The 19728-nt window shown below is 42.4% G+C and overlaps 1 protein-coding gene across 13 annotated transcripts in view; it reads right to left on the reverse strand.

Annotated features, from left to right (window-relative positions):
- PCNT (pericentrin) overlaps positions 1-19728 on the reverse strand; it is a 179211-nt gene that overhangs the window by 82735 nt on the left and 76748 nt on the right. For all 13 annotated transcript variants that reach the window (XM_075934141.1, XM_075934137.1, XM_075934138.1 and 10 more), the window contains 5 exons: positions 10282-10428; positions 8758-8909; positions 6201-6418; positions 5351-5559; positions 3190-3352 (listed from right to left, as the gene is read on the reverse strand). In XM_075934141.1, coding sequence (XP_075790256.1) covers positions 3190-3352; positions 5351-5559; positions 6201-6418; positions 8758-8909; positions 10282-10428 — 889 coding nt within the window. The remainder of the gene's footprint in view (positions 1-3189; positions 3353-5350; positions 5560-6200; positions 6419-8757; positions 8910-10281; positions 10429-19728) is intronic.

Consider the following 19728-nt stretch of genomic DNA (forward strand, 5'->3'; position numbering starts at 1 on the left):
TCACAGCCTGTTTGCAGGAAAACAAAATAATTCAAATAGGAGCTTATGACAGAAGAGAGCATGACTTCTCAGCATATGAATTGATTATACATACAAGCTTTTTTTTTTTTTTTTTTTTAAAGGTTTTCTTTGAGCTATTGGACGGGTCCAAGTTGTGCCAGAGATACATAAGAGCACAGATTTATGAAAGAAATCCCTTAAAGAACATATATTTTTAATATATACAAACTAAAATTTAGATAAATACATCTGTTACATGTGAACTTTAAATCCACTATAAACCTATGCTACGCTGCCCCTTGAATAATCTGTGCAGCTCAGTTGGAAAAAAGCATAGAGAAGACTAGAAAAACAATTAGAGAGCTATGGAACAGATTCCCTATGAAGACAGAGTAAAAAGATCTGGGACTGTTCAGCTTGGAACAGAGAACTGAGGGGGATATGACAGATGTTTAGAAATCACGGATGATGTGAAGAAAGTGAATAGGGAAGTGTTACTCACCATCCACAGAACACAAGAACCAGCGGCCACCTTATGAAATTAATAGGCAGCAGGTTTAAAACCAATATAAAGGAAGTATATCTTCATACATCACACAAACTGTAGAGCTCATTGTCAGGGGATGTTGTAAAGGCCAAAAGTACAAATGGGTTAAAAAAACAATTAGGTATGTTCATGGAACATAGGTCCATCTAATGCACTTTGCCAAGAAGTCAGGGATACAATCCCATGCTCTGGGCGTCGCTAAAACTCATGCTATACAATGTGACAGGACAACAGGGCATGAATCACTTGGTAAGTTGCTCTGTTCAGTTCACTCCATCTGACACATTTGGCACCAGTCTGTTGAAAATCAGAATACTGGCCTGAACCGAGTATGGCCATGTTTATGTTCTTACCTGTCAAATTTACCATGTACAAGAAACAATAAAGTTTTCAAAATGAGTATCATATTTGTTCATAAAATCATAAAGACTCTTTTTGGTCATTAGTCTTATTCCTTTTCAGGAGGATTTTCTGTAGAAAACATGCTCATCAAGTTGTGACCAAATGCTCAAGCACTGCCTGTCGGTGAATACCATACTGCCATAAAACATTTTCTCCTGTTTTAAATATATTTGGACAAGAGCTTAGAGCTCCAATATGAGCACTTAAAATAGATATTTAAATCTGAAATTCCAATTTAAATACGTTTTCATGTCTTATTCATAACAGTTCTTCCCCCTCCTGTTTATAGCACCCTTGCATGTAGCTGTGACAACCACCACCACTTCTCTACATAGCTTCTCTTCCTCACTCCCCAAAGACAAAAACTCAGTCCTTCTGTTCATCAATTTCCCCATGTATAAAAAGGGCATAATATTTGCCTACAAAGGTTGATATTAAGCTTAATTAGGTAATGTTTCTGATTGCATTAAGCACAAAGCACAATACAAAAAACAACATTATTATTAAATAATTTTTTGACAAGGAATTACTTTTTTTGGTGCAACCATCAGTCTTTTATACCTATGATAGCTTCTTTTTCCCCCAAGTACGACAGCTGGTCTGGGCAAGGAGTGACAATGAGCTTCCACTGAGATCTCATCCTCATCACTGGAGTGACAAGGGGCAGTGCCTCAGGATATAGAAGGCCGACTAAATCATGGTGCTAACAGTGCCATCAGAACCAAACAATGGCATTCCAGGCATAGATGCCACAAGTCAATCAGTATGTCTGGTAAATTGCTGTCACTCCAGAAACATTGGTACAAGCAGCATAAAGAGGGTTGGAAGCTGTGTCTACACCAACGGTGCCGTGAGCTTGTTGCTGTTTAGGTGGCACCACAGAGCTGCTTGATGCTGGGGTAGGCTGTGATTTTTTTTAGCACCAGAGGAGCCATCTTAGCTTTCATCTGAGAGCTGGTCAGAGCTTGATCACACCAAGTCTTTCGCTCCTTGGGTCGTCTCAGCGCCCGAAGGACCAGGTGCCTCATGGTCCGGTGCTCAAGTCTAGGTGCCATCAGTATTGGGGCAGATTTTGATACTGGAGCTCACTTTCTGCGACGCAAGTCACTCCAAAAGGAGGAACCTTTGCATTTTTTTTGAGCCTGTGGGCGAGGCAGGGTCTCTCATGGTCAATTCTGAGGTGGGTCCCTTGTCTGAGATAGCTGTGAGAGATGGTTGGCATGGGAGAGTTATATGCTCAGGGTAAGAGGCATGGTGGAGCGATTCTCCATGAGCATCAGTTTTAGTTGTAATTCCCTGGCCTTTCTGGACATGAGCTTTTTATAATGGGAACACTTCTGATCAGTTCCCCCCCCCCACACACACACACACATTGTGAGTGTCCATCAGAGACTGGAGTGGAGAGTCTGCAAGTTAAACAACTTTTAAAGCCAGGGGAACCAAGTATGGCCAAGTGGCCCTCCAATAACCAGCAAAGTGGCTGAGGAGAAAATAGAAGCTTTTGGAGGGTTGGAGGGCAATGGGGTGGGCCCCAGAGGGCCAAAGCAAAATAAAAGAGTGCACACTAAGCAAAAACAGGCGTTGAAGAATTTTTCTGAGGGTGCTGCTGTTGTTTCAACTGAAGCTAAAAGGTGGTGGAGAAGGAACTGAGGGGATGGTTGGCTGCACATGCGGGATAACTGCTTGGAACAGCACAAGCTGGTTGCCCTGTGTGCACAGCCTTACCGAGGCACAGAAGTGCTCAGACACCTTGAAGAACGAAGCATCTCTTCTTCCCAAATGATATAAACTTCTGACATTTTTAGCATAAACAACATGCCACTAGTGCAGTACTAAGCACTGGGCCCATTCCAGGTCACAGGCAAGTGTAATTTTGATGGCGGCGAGCAGTGTTCCCTCTAAGTTGTGCACTTGTGAGGCTGCTCGGGAGAGATTCAAATGCAGCGCAGGGCCCGCAGCTAGGTTGTTTTTTGTTAATTTCTACTGGTGATACATATGCACACAGGATGGAAAAAATCCACACATGGATGGAAAAGATTACAGGGAACATTGGGGGGAGGCAAGTACCACGTCTGAGGTGAGAAAGAAGATGCATCTCTTTCAAATGACACAGGAATTTAGAATGACCAAGTGGGCAGGTATATGTGTATTATTAATGCAAAGGTATTGCCTTCAAATATTTTTTGTTGTAATATATAAATAGCATCTGAAATGTTTCCATTTCTATTTCATTTCCTTACCTTCTGCTTTGTGAAGCTCCAGTGCTAAGTGATTCTTTGCTTCACTTTCCTCATTTAGACACTCCATTAGCTCGTGCTGTTGACTAACTACTTGGGCAGTTTCCTGATTTCTACGGCTGAATTCTTCCTCAAAGTGAGCGTGAATTTCATGTGTTTTCTCCAACTTAAAAAAAAAAGTGCATCACAGCATAAAACACTAATCTGAACTCTTACAAGAAGGGGACTCATTTGACATATTTATCAAGTGCTTCGGCTACATAGTCCTAACATGTTTTAATACAGGACTTTGTTTTAACATATTAATACCCAACTGTTTTGCAGCAATAACAACAAAAGTAGGTCTTTTCAAACAACCACCTAACTGCAAAATGCATGTTTTGATCCCATTCACACTGAAGTCAAAGCTAACTTCGCTATTGGCTAGCAGCTGAGTCCTAAGTTTCCCTTTAGAGAAGGGGTGGGCAAGAGGCTGCCAGTGGGCCGGATCCAAACTGCAGCTCACTTGCTGGGATCGTTAGGCAGAGATCAGCTCACGTTTTAGAAAGCCAGCTGTTCTCCACTCCAGACTGCTGGGGAGGGAGGAAGGAGACTTCTCATGTTGTTTCCCATCCCCTCCCCCCAAAAAAAATCGCTTAGCTCCCACTGGCCAATCTCTGTTTCCAGCCAATAGGAGCCAAGAATTTTTTCTGGGAACAGAGGCAGTGTAGGAAGCCTTCTCTCTCATGCCCCAGCACGGACACGTGGAACAGCAAGTAACCTCCACCCAGAGCCTGCCTCTGGCACCCTAGCCCCTCCCTTCCCCAACCCTCTGCCCCCTCCTGCACCAATACCCACTCCCAGGTATGGCACCCCAATCTCCTGCCCCAGATCACAAGCCCCTCCTAACCTAGGTCACATCCCAAAATCCTGCATCCCAGTCCACTGCCCTAGGTCACAACTAGCTACTTCACCCAAACTCCCTCCCAGATTCCATTCTCCCTCCTGCACCCCAGTTCCTTACCCCAAGCTCCCTTCTGCACCCAACCTCCATCCCAAACCCTGCACCTCCTCCATTAATATCTTGGAAGAGTATGGTCCTCAACCAGTTTCCAAAATCTTGGAGTGGCCCCCCCATCAAAAAATATTGCCCACCCCTGTTCTGGAGATTGACAGTATCGTGAAACACATGAAGGATCTTTCTGCTTGCAGTGCTTAACTCAATAACTGCAACACCTACAGTTTCATCTTTCAGCTATGCACTAGTTTGCATTGTACAAGACTTCCCACCCCTTTTCGCAGTGTGTAAGCTATGCAAAGTCTATAAGTAAGTATGGGGTTAGCAGGGATTTTTGTGACCTTTTATTACTGCCCTTTATCCCTTTCTTAAAAAGTCTCTGGGATGACAGTTTTCCTCAGTAGAACTGCCCCTCCCTCCCCCGGTCAGTCCTCATTGTTTTATGCAGGAAGGTCACTTCAGAGGCCCTGAAAGCCTTGAGGGTTTTGCTTCAACTACTAACAACCAGACAATCTTAATTCAGATCTGGAAAAAGGGAGGGGATACATGTCTATTACACAGTTGAGTTAAAGTTCCAGTTTAAACCGTGCCATTGCAACTGACATCTTGTTTTATTATTACAGGCAGCTCATAAAATACAGATGATATGTAATCTAGTTCAGGTCCAAAATACGGTAGAATCTCAGATTTCTAAACACCTTGGGAATGGAGGTTATTCGTAAGAATAAATATTATGGTTGTTCTTTCAAATTTTACAACTAAGCACTGACTTAATGCAGCTTTGAAATTTTACTGTTCACAAAAAAAAATGCAGCTTTCAACCCCCTTGGTTTAAATGAAGCAAGCACAGAAACAGTTTCATTATCCTGTCAAATTTTTTTTTAATCTTCCCCTTTTTTAATATAATGTTTAACACAGTACTGTGCTGTAGAGTGCTTTTTTCCCCTCTCTTTCTTTAGGGGCAGGACTATCAATGCAGCAAAAGGAAGATGTGTACAGATTTCTTATTAGGAATGGGAGCTGTGTACATAGGTTTTCAGGCACCTCCCCAACAACCCCATTCTACAAAGTGCAAATGCCTTAATGCCAAATAATGTCAACATGTCAGAGCATCAGACCTCAACTGGCTATGACAATATGTAGCTAAAGGTTGAAATCTAGTTTTACTTGTTTAGTTGATTCTGTAACCAGCTCTAGAAGTTTCTCCACAGCAGTGCGCAAACGGTGACAGATTTTCAGGATCATCTCTTCATTCTCAAATGCCAGGTCTGGGCTTGCAAAAACACTCTCACATAAGTGCTGACTCAGGTCAGACCCTTCGTCAGTCACTGCAGATACCTGGTTGTGTTCTGTGAGAGTTTCATCAAGCAGGTCACCTACCAAAAAATAAAAAGAATTAGAAAAAAGAAATATTCCAGAAACAGCTACTCATTACACAACTAAGTGACATGAACATATACAAAAATAACACCACCGCTGCGTAGGACTGAGCAATGTTTAATTAACAGAAAAACATTTCACCTTAAAGAAACTGTTTAATACTTAAAAACTGACATGCCCCTTCATAGAATTTGGATATATTTTTGTAAGCTATGGAACTACTTTGAGATGTCTGAAGACAAGTTACACTTACATTCATGTTGACCAGTTACATATGACAATCTGTTATATCTTAACAGAAGGCCATGTGGCTAGCATGAAGTTGCTACCAAGTCCATTCATTGTGCCAGTTGTGGCTCACAAAGCTATAAGAGAAAAATGGTCGTCTCCTATTTGGAGGTTGACAAGGACACATTATAATGGTTTGATGAACACACAGTGGAATTGTCTTGACTACAGCATAGCATCTTCCTGGTCAAGAAGATTAAAGCACAATATTGACAGAGTCCAAACATAAGTATGGAGAAAACCTTTCAGAAAACACTGCAATACTAAATACCCATGTCTACAGCCTTGGCTATATGATATGAAATTAACATTATCTTTAAAAAATAACTATACCCAGATTGACACTCACTTTTTTCTAGGTCATGCTTCTCTCTGGCTTTGAAATGTTGTATGAATCCCACTTCTTCCATCATGCTGCGACTTTCTCTAGAATCTCCAGATGCCAGACTATCATCATCAAGACAGAGACCAATTTTCTTACAGATAAGGTCTTCTACAGCTAACGTGGTCTTTACTATTTCCATAAATAATTTCAAAACTCGCTGATAGGATTCCTGCAGTTTTTTCCTAGAATAGAAATACCATGCAATACCAAGTACAGGATATGTGAAATAGAAGAGGCACCTAAATCTTGGTAACACTTTGCCTCTCTGCAGGTTTGAGTGATTGTGGCACAGCATTTTATCAATATTTAAGTGTCTCTTCTAGTAAGGATGCCACTTGGCAACTATTTTTACTATCAAACTCCCAAATGGATAACTAATTGCTAAATTAGACCTTGTTAAAATCAGACCTTAAGACACTGTCTCTTCATTGCTCTATTGGAATGCTAAACAATTGCTATCTCCCAACAACAAAAACATCTGTAAAATATTGATTTGTTATTACAAGTGCCTTATACCATTCATACATATTAGACAAGTTTTGCAAATAAATTGAAGGTTTCATGCCATCACAAACTGAATTTTTAGGGATTACTGAGGGAAGAGACATCTTGATGTTTACTAAGCTTCTCCACACAAAACAATACCAATATAATGAAAGTTCCTTCCATAAAATAAAGGCAAGAAATTGAGTTTTCACTGGTATGTCGCATTAAAGCTTATCCTGCCGAATAATTCTTTAGCTCTGGAAAACACATGCCAATCAAATCTAGTTGTTCTTCTGCTCTCTCTCCTCTCCCACAGAGTTATGCCCTCGGTCCCTCTTAACTCTCACCTCTGAGGACATCATGTGCTCCCACAATCTCAGCTTCTGTGGGTCTAAGAAGATGACTCATTTCTACCTTTTCCCTCCTAATCTCCCATCCACATGGAAATATTTCCCCCAATGTCAACTCCTGTATGAGCCACTGTCCTCTCAAAAATTAACAGACCTTCCTCCACCTCTCTCCATCACCATCTGCAGCTAAGAGCAGAGAGCTGGTTAGTCTGTACTACACTCAGCCTTCTCTTGCACCACATACAGTTTTAAGCATTATCTTGCTTTTTTTTCCCCCCGCCTCTGCCTTAAAACCATGCTTTCCTTCTCCATTCTTGGCCACCCTTGTCTAATACACCCTTCTCATGACTGGCCTAACTTTAATTCTTAACCTATGAAGAAATTAGAGTTCTAAAAACTCTTTCACTCCTACAGTAGTGGCCACTTTACTCCAGCCTTCAAACTGTTTCAATGGCTTCCGCTTGTCTTCTGTATTATATTTTTCTCACCTTTGTGGCATGGCACAATTCCATTTTTGTTTCTCCCATTTCCTCCTACTCCCCATGTTGTTTCCTGTACTTCAACATACCCTTCTTTGTATCTTTATCTGACTCTCCTCTTAGCACCTTCACTTCAATTCCATTCCATGCACCAAGATATCCATTACTTTATTTCTGCACTAACTGATGTCCTTTTCCTCACTCAGACGTCTCTGAAACACTTCCCCCGTCCCCACACACACATTCTACTACAGAAAAGTTTTCAACTAACGAATCAAGTACCCAATACATATTTATATATTTGGAAAATTAAAGTCTACAGCTTCTGTTTTGGTATACCAGCCTCTGCATCGTCACATTTTAACTATATGGTCTGCCTGTTTTCATTATAAGCCATTTGGGACAATGCTACATCCTTCTTTGTTGCATAGTCCCAGAGTACATTCTTGGCGAACAGGTAATAGTCACCATCATGTGCGACATTTCAAATATCAACTAAAACGCTTATAAGGCAAATCAACATCAGTTACAGTAACCCCTGAGAAAGAGGCAAATGAACAGATTATGAACAGCATAGTAAAATGAATTGCAGTAATTCCGATCTAAAGTTTTCAAAAGATATAAATATTAAATTCAAAATACCTTTGATCAAACAGGCCATATTTAAAACCATGCCTGTAACTGGCATGTGGGATAAACATGATCATTTCCAACACTGGCGTATTTGTAAAGATTAGTGTTGGAAACATACTGGGAAAAGAAACTTTACACCATACAGAGATTTTCCAGAGATCATCTACCATGAGATAAGGACTATCCATTACTCTCATTTCAATAATCCATATGATTTTTCCACTACAGCGTCTATTTTCAATTACTTCTCAATTCCAATTGTTACTGATATTCTGATGTATCCAGAGGTAAGCTGAACAAATCTAACCAGCTCTTTCATCAGACTCCAGAAAAACCCTCAGATAATGAACAAATACCACAGTTGGTGAAGTAGATGCCAGAAGAGCAATGTTCATTTTCAAGGTATCCTAAATTTTTAGCTTGTAAAGGCTAACAGCAATTTGGATATGCTTCAATGAAAGCAAAAACATTGTCATTTTCTTATACATTTAATTTGGCTTACTTACCATTTTGTTTACCAGAAAATAAACAGATACAATACTTTGCATGCTATATATCCCAAAATGAACTCACCTTTCATTCTGGGACAGTTCAATATCAGATCTCAACATAGCTACCAAGTTCTCTCCTTCTTGGTTTTCTCTGTCTCTTCGCTGTAGGAGGGTCTCTAGCTCTGAGTTAGTCACCTCCAACTCATGATTTAAAGATTCCACTTTATTTTCCAGCTGTGGGAAACCAAACAAAAAGGCAAGGGGATAAAAAGCCAGTAATTTTTTAATCAAACTTGTATATTTTATTAAGTGATTTTATTCTGAAATCTTATTGGCAATACAGAGAAGCGCTGGAGGACTGCATTCTACTTTTGATTCTAGTAGCACAAAAGTTGGAGGACAGAAAAAAGACAAACAATGTCAGTTAAAACTGTTTTGCTCTCCTAGGGTATGGCTACACTAGCCACCCTAGTTCGAACTAGGGTGGCTAATGTAGTCATTCGAACTTGCAAATGAAGCCTGGGACTAAAATATGCATTTCTGCAGGCATCAGGTGATGGACGCTCTCGTTGACCGCAGATGACCATTTGGAGCAGCGGAAAGCAGCATGGACTGGGACCACGGTTCCCATCGCTCCAATTGGCACAGAATGCTGATCCGCCAACGAAAGCTGCCATCACTCAATACTGTGGAGGCGCAGGTAAATATAGAGGTGGGAGCCAACCAGGGATTAATCCTGTGAACCGAATCCATCCTGCTGGCTGGAATTTGCCCACACTGATATAAAGTATTCAAACTGAACTGTTTTGACGTCAAACCAGGCATCTTGCATTTGCATACAAGTTTCTTCAAGAAATTGTTCCCAGTTTTGTTTCAAAAGTCACAAATGTAGCTTATTTTGATCTAACACTACTAAAAGTGAAACGTAATAAGTTAGTATTTAAGAGAATGAAAGCTTAGTTTTTAAGAGAGGACTATAGAGTTTATAGCAGAGGCAATGTGTTTAAAAGTCAAAACATCAGCCAGCATTGTCGCTCACAGGTATGTCTGAACCTTTTTTCATGGTACCCTGATGCCCCAAATTTCTTTGCCAAGCCATCACTGCTAAATCCCTCCTAAACCTAACCCATCTCACCTGCAAGAAACAAAGGAGAGGACAGACAAGCAAACACATAGAATCACCAATATATACACATGCCTTAAGAGTAATTATTGTTACCCTTGTCTGTCCCTTCCTCTCCCTTGTCTAACACCCTCACTTCAACACAAGGATGTCCCTTCTATGCAAGACATATCTGGTACATTTGCCTAAATACCAAAAAATCATTCAAATATTGAAACAATCACTGAAAATAACTGGGACGATAGGTTCCCTTCGAAGCAGCCTCAACCATGCTATGTCACAAGGTTTTCTTCACTGAGGTGCAATGCTATTCCCATAACATACTAGCATACAGAAGAAGCTAACAATGCCTTAAAAATAGTTATAAATCAATGACTGCACCAAAATGACAGCCCTTGTATAGACTCATGGGAGGGGAAGCTATGTTTAAAACAGGAGACAAGAAAAGTGCAATTAAAATCTAAGCTTCAGTATTCCACATACCTGGATGATTTTATTTATCTTTTCCTGGATCTGTACTGATAATTCCTCTCTCTCCTTTTGGAAACAGTCTTGTGCCTTTTCTGTCTCTTGTATCAACATCTGCTCCTTGCTGTGCAAGTCAGTCTTCCTTTCAACTTCAAATTCCTCCTGAATTTAAAAAAAATGTTTTAAAAAAATTCCCAGACGAGCTGACCAAAAATAATTCACAGAAATTTAACTAAGTATTACCAAGAAGCGCAGCACTTTAGAGAATATGTACATAGATGGAAGCATTACCTAGATGTGTAAAAACAAAAGTTCCTATACTGTTTTCAATAAACTCACACAATGAAGTATTGGTACTGGTGAGAATATAATGTTAAGTTCCTTAGTAAGATCTGAGATATGGTAACAGCATAAAGACTAGTGCATCTCTAAACATGAGGCACTGAAGTATCTACATATAGGACACTACTGTTCCTGCATGTAGCATTCAAAGGATCAACACTGTTCCTTACTGTTGTTCATTAGAGAATCTTGTCCCCAAATGAAGTACTTCCCAGAAAGATTATAAAAATATCAGAAATGTTTATCTGGAGTAGCTATCAATACAAACATAGTGCTTTCTAGAGAGCATATTGGGAATGACAACACAATATTATAATTCCATAGGGAGATTTACCCACATGCTTCTAACAGTAGCTAGTGAGAGAACTCATTAAATCAAAGGATCCAGCAGAAACATATGCAGAGAAGTATCTTTTGAAACTACTAAAATTATAGAGATAATAGATTTTAAAAATCCACTAACTCTCTTCAACCCAGCAGTCTCAACATTCAAAGCTCTGGAATAATGCCGATAAGCGACCCTTGAACAGAAGTATATTTGAAGGCATTTATCACATCTTGCATTTCTAAAAACATTTCTGGGGGCAGTCACCTTGGTACAAAATAATCTACCAATGACAGCGTATTAAAGGACGAGTTAGGTAGCAGTAAATTAATTTAAGTTCATTGAGAGGTTTGTAATAAGAGCAGAACATGTCTCCCTATGGGTGCTCCATTTTTAGTCGTGCACAAGCCTCAAACACATTTGATCAGAAATTTCTGGTAGCAACGACAGTTCATTCCCCATAAGAAGATTCTATAAGGGGAGTGTTACGGAATACAATTAAATTCCTTCTCTAACACTGTGCCATAAAAGAAAAAGCCAATGCAGAAGGATGGCACCTAGTGGCCACTCATACGGACAAACATCTCAAAGAATTCCAGTTACTGTAAAAGGTAAAGAACTCCTCCCCTTTTGAATAATGCCCCCAAATCAGTCCTCCACTTCAGGTGATTCCTGGGCAGTACTGTGTAAAGGAGGTGAATATTTTGGTACCAGACTCCAACAATGCCAATGTGGCATCTTGCTCTACAGGCATGTATAGAATAGCAGATTACAAAATGATGAGGCCCAAAGCTCATGTGGCATCTTTGCATATTTCTCCAATAAGAACTTTTTTAATAGGGTCTGGGAAATAGCCTTTGATCAAGTGGAGTAATACGTAACTTGAACAGGAGGTTGAGCTTGTCGCAACAGAGAACACCAACAAAAACCCACCTGGAGAATTTTTGAGTGAAGACCAGGGCTCCTCTAACTCTCTCCACAAACAGTCTCTCACAAACACTAAAGCATTTAGTGCTTTCCAGATAAAAGGCAAATGCCCTTCCAACATCTGAAGTGTGAAGAAAGGCTTCCTCTCTAGTCTAGAGATGTTTGGGGCAGAAAACTTTGCTTTGGAAAAAGGTCAGAAAAGGGCAACCAAAATTATTAGGGGTATGGAATGACTGCCATATGAGATAAGATTCATAAAACTGTCTTTAAAAAAAGACTCACCATTAGGGCCGCGATCTCTCCTACCTGTCTGGTTGAGGTAATGGCTATCAAGAAAACCATTTTCATGGCCAAGTGCAATAACAAGGCTGTCGCCACTGGTTGTAAGGGAAGCCTAGTTAGAGCATTCAATACTAAATGCAGGTTCCACGGTTTCATTGGTGGATTGATATCTGGATAAACGGCCTGCAGGCCCTTTAAGAACCTCTTAGTGAGTGGATGAGCAAATATGGACGAGTCGTTTATCCTGGGGTGTAACATAGCAATGCATGAAAGGTCAACTTTAATAGGGCTTATTGAGAGTCTCGCTTTTTTAAGGTGCAGAAGATAGTTAAGGATGGTAGGTAAGGGGGATGTTGAAGTAACCAGCTGGTGACAAGCACACCGCATCGAGAATCTTTTCCATTTCCGAAAGTAAGTTTTGCAGGTGTTCTGTGCCCTACTGTGTAGAAGGACCGTTTGTTGCTCTGAGCAGGTCAACTCTAGGTCAGAGAACCATCCAGGAGCCACTCCTTCAGGTGTAGCGAGTGGAGGTTCGGGTGGGCATCTTGGGAGCCCAGGTGAAGAATGAGATCCCTGATGAAAGGTAAATGGGGGCGCAGGATTTTGCCGTCAGGAGAAAAATCATCGCTAGCAAGGCCATGCTGGTGCTGTACATATGAGACGGGCCCTGTCCCTCATTTTGTGAGCCATCCTGTTCAACAGGGGAATCGGAGGAAATGCGTAGAATAGGTGGGACATCCATGTGATGAGAAAGGCACCCCCCACTGACCCTTAGCCTATTCCTGCCATGGAACAGAATAGGAGGCATTGACTGTTGAACTGCATGGCAAACAGATCTATGGAAGGGTGACCCAGTCAGTGGAAGATGTCCGCCAATATGTGCAGGTTCATTTGCCACTCATGCTTGACCTGGAGGGCTCTGCTGAGTGCATCTGCCTTTGTATTCAAGGCTTCTGAAAGATGCACTGCGGTGATAACTGTGTTGCATTTCAGACACCAGTTCCAAAGTGCTATGGCCTCTGGGCAGAGTGCTCGAGATCAGGCTCCACCCTGACGATTTATGTAAAACATTGCTGCAACATTGTCTATGTACAGTCTGACGTGTCTGTTGGCGATGAATAGGAGGAAATTGGCGCATGCATCCCTGACTGCCCGCAGTTCTAGGACGCTGATGTGCAAATTCTTGTTGGTGCTGGACCACAGGCCCTAGCAAGTATGATGGTACAGATGGGCACCCCATCCTGTACGAGATGCATCCGTCATCATGGAGACAGATGGTTCTGGTGAGTAGAAGGAGAATCCGCGACACAGGTTAATTGGGCTCAGCCACCAGCAAAAGGATTTCTTTACCACCCCTGGAAGAGCAGGGGAGTTGGATAGCGGATGGACATTAGGTTTGTACACCTGTCCCAACCAGCTCTGTAAGCATCTCGTGCGCAGACAGGCATTGCCAAGTACAAAGTTGCACGCTGGCATGTGCCCCAACAGCCAAAGGCATTCGAGTGCTGTTGTGTAGGGGCTGGATCGTAAGTTATTTACTGAGGCTACGATTTTTTGAAAACAGTCTGTAGGTAGGAATGCGGTACCTGTTGTCAAATTGAGGCATACTCCTATGAACTGTATCTTTTGTGTAGAATAGAATGTCGATTTGGCTTTGTTCACCTGAAGGCCCAGGGGTCAGAATATGTGTCTTGTGACAGAGTGGCAGGAATTGTTGGGTGAGCACAACTTCAGGAGGCAGTCTAGCTAAGGAAATATGGTAACACTCTTTCCTCAGGTACGCTGTAACGACCACCAGCACTTTTAAGATGACCCTGGGGGCTGCAGAGAGTCCGAAAGGAAGCACTCTTTATTGGTAGTGTTAAGAATCTACAACAAAATGAACACACCTGTGAGCAGAGTGGATGGCAATGTGAAAATATGCACCTTGCAAGTCAAGGGACGAGAACCAGTCATCCTTTTCCAATGCCAGTAATATGGTTGTAAGCATTACCACCTTGAATTTTTGTTTCTGTACGATTTCATTGAGTGCTCAAAGATCCAGTATGGGCTTCCAACTCCCTGATCTTTTCTGTGTCAACAAGTAGTGGGAGTAGAATCCAACTCCCTGATCTTCTCTCTGTCAAGAAGTAGTGGAGTAGAATCCCTTGCCTCTAAATTGTGTAGGGACTGGTTCAATCAGTCCAATGCCTAAGAGGTGCTCCACTTCTTGTTGAAAGGGGCTCTCGTGGGGGGCGGAGAGGGGATATGGAAACAAGGGGATAAGGTAGTCTTTCTGAAGTATCTGCAGGACCCATCTATCAGAGGTTACACGTTGTCAGTTGTTGAAGAAAGGCAACAATCGGTGATGGAAGAGATTTGCTTGCAGCAATGGCGTTGGAATAGGTGAGAGGCCCTCCAGACCCTTCACCTGATGATCAAATTTGCTTGTTGGACTGCTGTGTCTGTTGAGAATTAGCAGAGGAAGGGCGACATCGTTGGTTTCTGCCTCTGTTCTGCTGCTGGTGGTCTCATCTATTTTAGTGTTATGTATTGTGACACCCTTTTACAAAGTCCCTTGGTAGCTCCCTGGGAGTTCTGCTCTTCTTGACGGATACTTGAGCACTTGAGAGACTCACGGAGCCCCCTCTGTTGTCCTGAGATTTCCCTAGAGGCAAGGGTCTCCACTTAAAGTCATTCTCATCACAGGCTAGTCCTTGGGATTCAACATTTCCTTGCTCTGCTCTGTTCCCCAGCTCTCTTCTGTGCACCTTCCAAAAACTCTCCCCCCCCCCGCTGCTTGGGAGGAATCCTTTTATAGGAACCCCAGAGGCCTTAATTGGCAGGAGGTGCTTAATTAACCCCAGCTGCAAGCTGCCTCCTAATTAGGCCTCTATTTTCTATCCTGGCTGCTGGGCTGTATTCAGGTGAGGCTAATTTGGAAACAAGAAAGCATTAACCCACCTCCCAATATGGCTGCCATCTAGAAGAGTTTTGCAGTTTGCAGACTGTGGTCTGTCACAGTATATGGAAGATATCAAGGTCTTGGATGAAGCTAATACCTCTTCTGGCTTTTTCTAGGTGGTTGGCTGTGGATCCCGAGAGACTGCAGAAATATTCTGCAACCATCGAAGAGCAGATCTTCTACTGTAGATTCAATCTCCCTGGGGAATGGAGTGGAGCTAAACCACAATGCCCTTGTCATTACTACCGATGTTGCTGCAGAACGTGCAGCTAAGGCAGCCTGTAATGCTGTTCTTGAAATTGTGTGGCCTTCGGATATCAATGCTATGTTTTGCTGCCTTTTAGTCTCAGGCATGTCTGCAACTAAGTCATTCAGTTTGGTGTAATTTCTATAATTGTATTTGCTCAATAAAGCTGTGCAATTTGAAATGCAAAATTGAAAAGCAGAAGACATATTTTTGCTATCACGATCAGATGGAGTAGACCGGTATTGCTGTTGCTTAGATTTTTGTTGTACAGCCTCCACCAGGAGAGAATTAGGTGCTGGGTGGGAAGGAATTCTTAACCCTTGGGTGGGACATAATATTTCTTATCAGTTCTCTTAACAGGAGAAGAGATTGACACCAGAGTTTGCCACAGCATCTTGGCTGGTTCCATTATTGCTGGATTGATTGGCAATGCTATCTTTGATGGTATTACTGAGTGAAGTATGTCTGTTAGGTCGTGTTGATTTTCCACAACCTCCTGGAGAGGAACTTTCAATTCTGCAGCTACACGTCTAAAAACGTCTTGGATATGTGTTGTGTCATCTAAAGTCGTTGAAGCTGGGGCCATAAACCCTTCCTCCGCTGGAGTGGGTCCTTTGAGCCAGGAGGAGTCACAGCCTCCTGTTGGAGTGGTTCTCCTTGTATTTGTTTAGAGTGGGAGTATTGCACTCTCTCTTCCGGCTCCGCGGTGTTTCTGGTAATATTGCCCTTTGTCCCAGTGTTGCCATTATAGGTACGGCTGAGTGGAGGTGCCCAGGGATTGCCATAATATGGAGGCATATTCCCAAATTTGGGAGAGAAGATACTCTGAGCTGTATAAGGGGAATTCTCTGGTGAAAACCCCCTAGAGAAGTCATCATCAGAGTCAAATGAAAATTTTTCCTGAGAGAGTGATCCCTGTGATGTTAACATAGGAAGAGAGCTCTCAGGTTGTAAAATTGGTGAGATACATGTGGCTGAGACTAAGTAGTCTCTGTGTTGAGTGTAGTGCCCAACAGATGTTGCCGGTGCCGTAACGGGAAGCACAGAGACTGAGATACTGAATCACGCCTCGGTGCCGAGGGCAGTTGTGGCACATAGGACACCTCTGTGGTGGAAGCGGAGGCACCTACTAACATAGCACCTACTCTTGCTGCATGGGCAAGAGTGTATCACTGCTGGATGGCGCTGCAGCCAGTGAGGAAAGCAACTTGAAGCCTGTTGCCTCAGAGCGTGATTTAGCACTTGCACGCTGTTTGCCTCCGCTAGGGGCTCCAGAGAGGACAGTGGTGTCATAGGGAGTTTATTGCTTCTCCAGGATACAGCACAGCATAGATGTCATCTGGTTACAGGGCAGGCCTAGGATGCCTCAGCCCCCCTTGAGATGGGGGAAACTGGGCCCCTAAATCCCAGACCGTTGGTTAGGCTGCTTCCTCCATGATTCCAGACAGAAACTAAAACTCTTCCAGCCCTGCCCCCCAGCCAGGTGCAGGTCTCCGCCCTCCTCCCTGTGTCTCCCTCCCTGGGAGGCTGAGGCTGGGTGTCTGGGTTAACACACATTTGGGAGAATCAGTGAGAATCTCCCATCACAGCGCAGAGGGACCCCGGGTCACAGAGGAGACAGGACCCCTACTATGCCAAACCTTGAGGCGCTGAGGAGGCTCGCTTTCTAGCGGGCTTTTTGGATCCCCGCTGTTCGGGTTCCTCAGGCTGGTGGCTCGGATCAGAGGCTCGCAGAAGCGAGTTTTCTAATAAAAATAATTTGAGTCGGAGGTCTCTGTCTTCCCACGCCCATGATTTTAGCTTTGCACAGTGAGGGCATTTCTGAGAGATATGCTGCTCTCCAAGACAATGGACGTATTGTGAGTGACCATTCGAGAACGGAATATGGTCTTTACATGAAGTACAGCATTTAAAACCAGGTGATCCAGGCATGTCTGTGTAAGCAGTCAGAGACTGCTTGAAGGGATTAGCTGAGAGAAAAGAAGAAAGCCCCTTATATTTCATTCTCTCTCTCTCTATCTCTCTCTTTCAAAAAATTATATAAACTAACAAAGTAACTAACTATTTACTAGCCCAGGCAATGCAGTGTGCGGGAGGACTTACCCACACACAGCTATACACAGCTACTACAGTCGATATAATAAACCAACTTGCCTCCGGCTTGGTAGCTAGAATGTGCGGACAACATGTCCCAGACTTGAACCTGATCATGATCTTACAAACACTGATTCAATACGTAAAATAGCAGTCATAGACCAATAGTTACATAAATTGAATGTTGACATTGCTGCTCTCCAGGAGACCAGACTAGCAGATGCTGAATTAGTAAAAGAAACCAGCTACACCTTCTGGAAGGCTATGAGCTCAGAGAAATGCCGTCTTTACGGAGTTGGCTTTCCTGCTCAAAACAATCTGATGAACTTTATCAATACACCCATAACTGAATCAGAATGTGTTATATCCCTAAAGCTCAGCACCAAGTCAGGATATGTTAACATCATAAGTATTTATGCACCCACACTAATGTCACGCACTGAAGACAAGGACCGCTTTTATGGTAATCTTCAGAAAGTTGTAGATTCCTGTTCATCCAGTGAACAACTGTACATCCTTGGTGATTTTAATGCAAGAGTGGGACGTGATCACCAGTCCTGGCCCATTTGTCTAGGTCATCACGGCATTGGGAAAATGAATGAAAATGATCAAAGGCTTCTTGAATTCAGTTCTCAGAATCACCTCTCCATCACATACTTTTTTCAACTTAAATGCCACAAGGTCTCATGGCCCCACCCCAGATCTGGTCACTGGCATCAACTCAACCTTGTACTGGTCCGCAAAAAACATCTCAACTCAGTTAAATTTACACGCGCATATCACAGTGCAGATTGTGACACAGCTCACTCACTGATTATCAGTAGAGTGAAAATTGCTCCAAAGAAACTTCAAACATCAAAGGATTGCAGAAAACCAAAGGTTAACACCCTCAGTACTAGAGATGCACTGAAATGCTCTGTCTTTGTAGAAGAATTCACTCTCAAAATGGAAAACGAACCTGTCCAGCAGTCTGTTGACGAGACATGGTCCATGCTAAGTGCTGCAATATATGAATATGCCACATCTGCCTTTGGAACACGGCTATTTTCCAACGAAGACTGGATTGATGAAAACGTTGACATTCTCAGGCCTCTTCTTGAAGAAAAGAACAAGGCTTTTCTGAACAACATAAAGAATCCATTGCAAAGTTCAAGAGATCAGCTCTGCCATACAAGATCCCTTCTTCAGAGAGAATCCAAGCGGTATGTAAACAAGTATCGGGCTGATCTATGTTCTGGAATTCAAAAAGTATTCAATGTGTGTGACCTGAAAACCATGTATGATGGACTGAAGAAAGCACTTGGAGCAAACGTTACCAAAGTTGCTCCATTAAAACATCTAAATGGACAGGTGATCACAGATAAAAACCAACAGATGTCCGGATGGGTAGAACACTACTCAAGTCTCTACTTCCATGAGTGTATAATACATCCTGAACTTGACAACCTCATTCCAACTCTTCCAGAAATGTTAGAGCTAGATGTAGAGCCTACAGTGGAAGAGCTTTCCCCAAGTACTTGATGCTCTTTCTAGTGGAAAAGCACCAGGTAACGACGGGATTCCAGCTGAAATCCTGAAGGCTAACAAGGCAGTCCTCATTCCCTTCCTCTATGACTTACTTATAAAATGCTGGCAAGCGGGAGAGTCCCTCATGATATGAGGGACGCAAACATCATTACTCTCTATAAAAACAAAGGCAATAAGGGGACTGTAACAACTACAGAGACATCTCTTTGCTAAGCATTACAGGTAACGCATTTGCCTGTGTCATTTTTAATCGCCTGCAAAAGTTTGCAGATCGAGTCTATCCAGAAACAGTGTGGCTTCAGGGCTGGCAGGTCAACAAGGGACATGATTTTTTCTCTTCGACAACTACAAGAAAAACGCAGAGAACAAGAAAAGCTACTGTTTATAGCATTTGTGAACTTAGCAAAAGCATTTGATATAGTCAGATCAGGACTGTACAAAGTGTTAACTAAGATTGGCTGTCCACCAACTCTACTCAAACTCAATATCTTTTCATGAAGATATAAAGCAACAGTGTACTACGATGGATCTACATCTGAAGAGTGGGAGTCAAAACAGGGATGTGTCCTTGCTCCTACCCTCTTTGGTATATTCTTCTCAGTCCTATTAAATTGTGCATTTCTAAACTCACATAGTGATGTATTTCTCCACACAAGGTTAGATGGGTCTCTTTACAACCTGACACGACTCAAGGCTAAAACTAAGGTCAAGAAAGTCCTCATTAGAGAACTCCTATTCACAGATGATACAGCGCTTGTCGCACATAATGAAAAC

The sequence above is a fragment of the Pelodiscus sinensis genome, chromosome 7, assembly GCF_049634645.1.
Source record: "Pelodiscus sinensis isolate JC-2024 chromosome 7, ASM4963464v1, whole genome shotgun sequence".
In the NCBI taxonomy this organism is placed as follows: Eukaryota; Metazoa; Chordata; order Testudines; family Trionychidae; genus Pelodiscus; species Pelodiscus sinensis.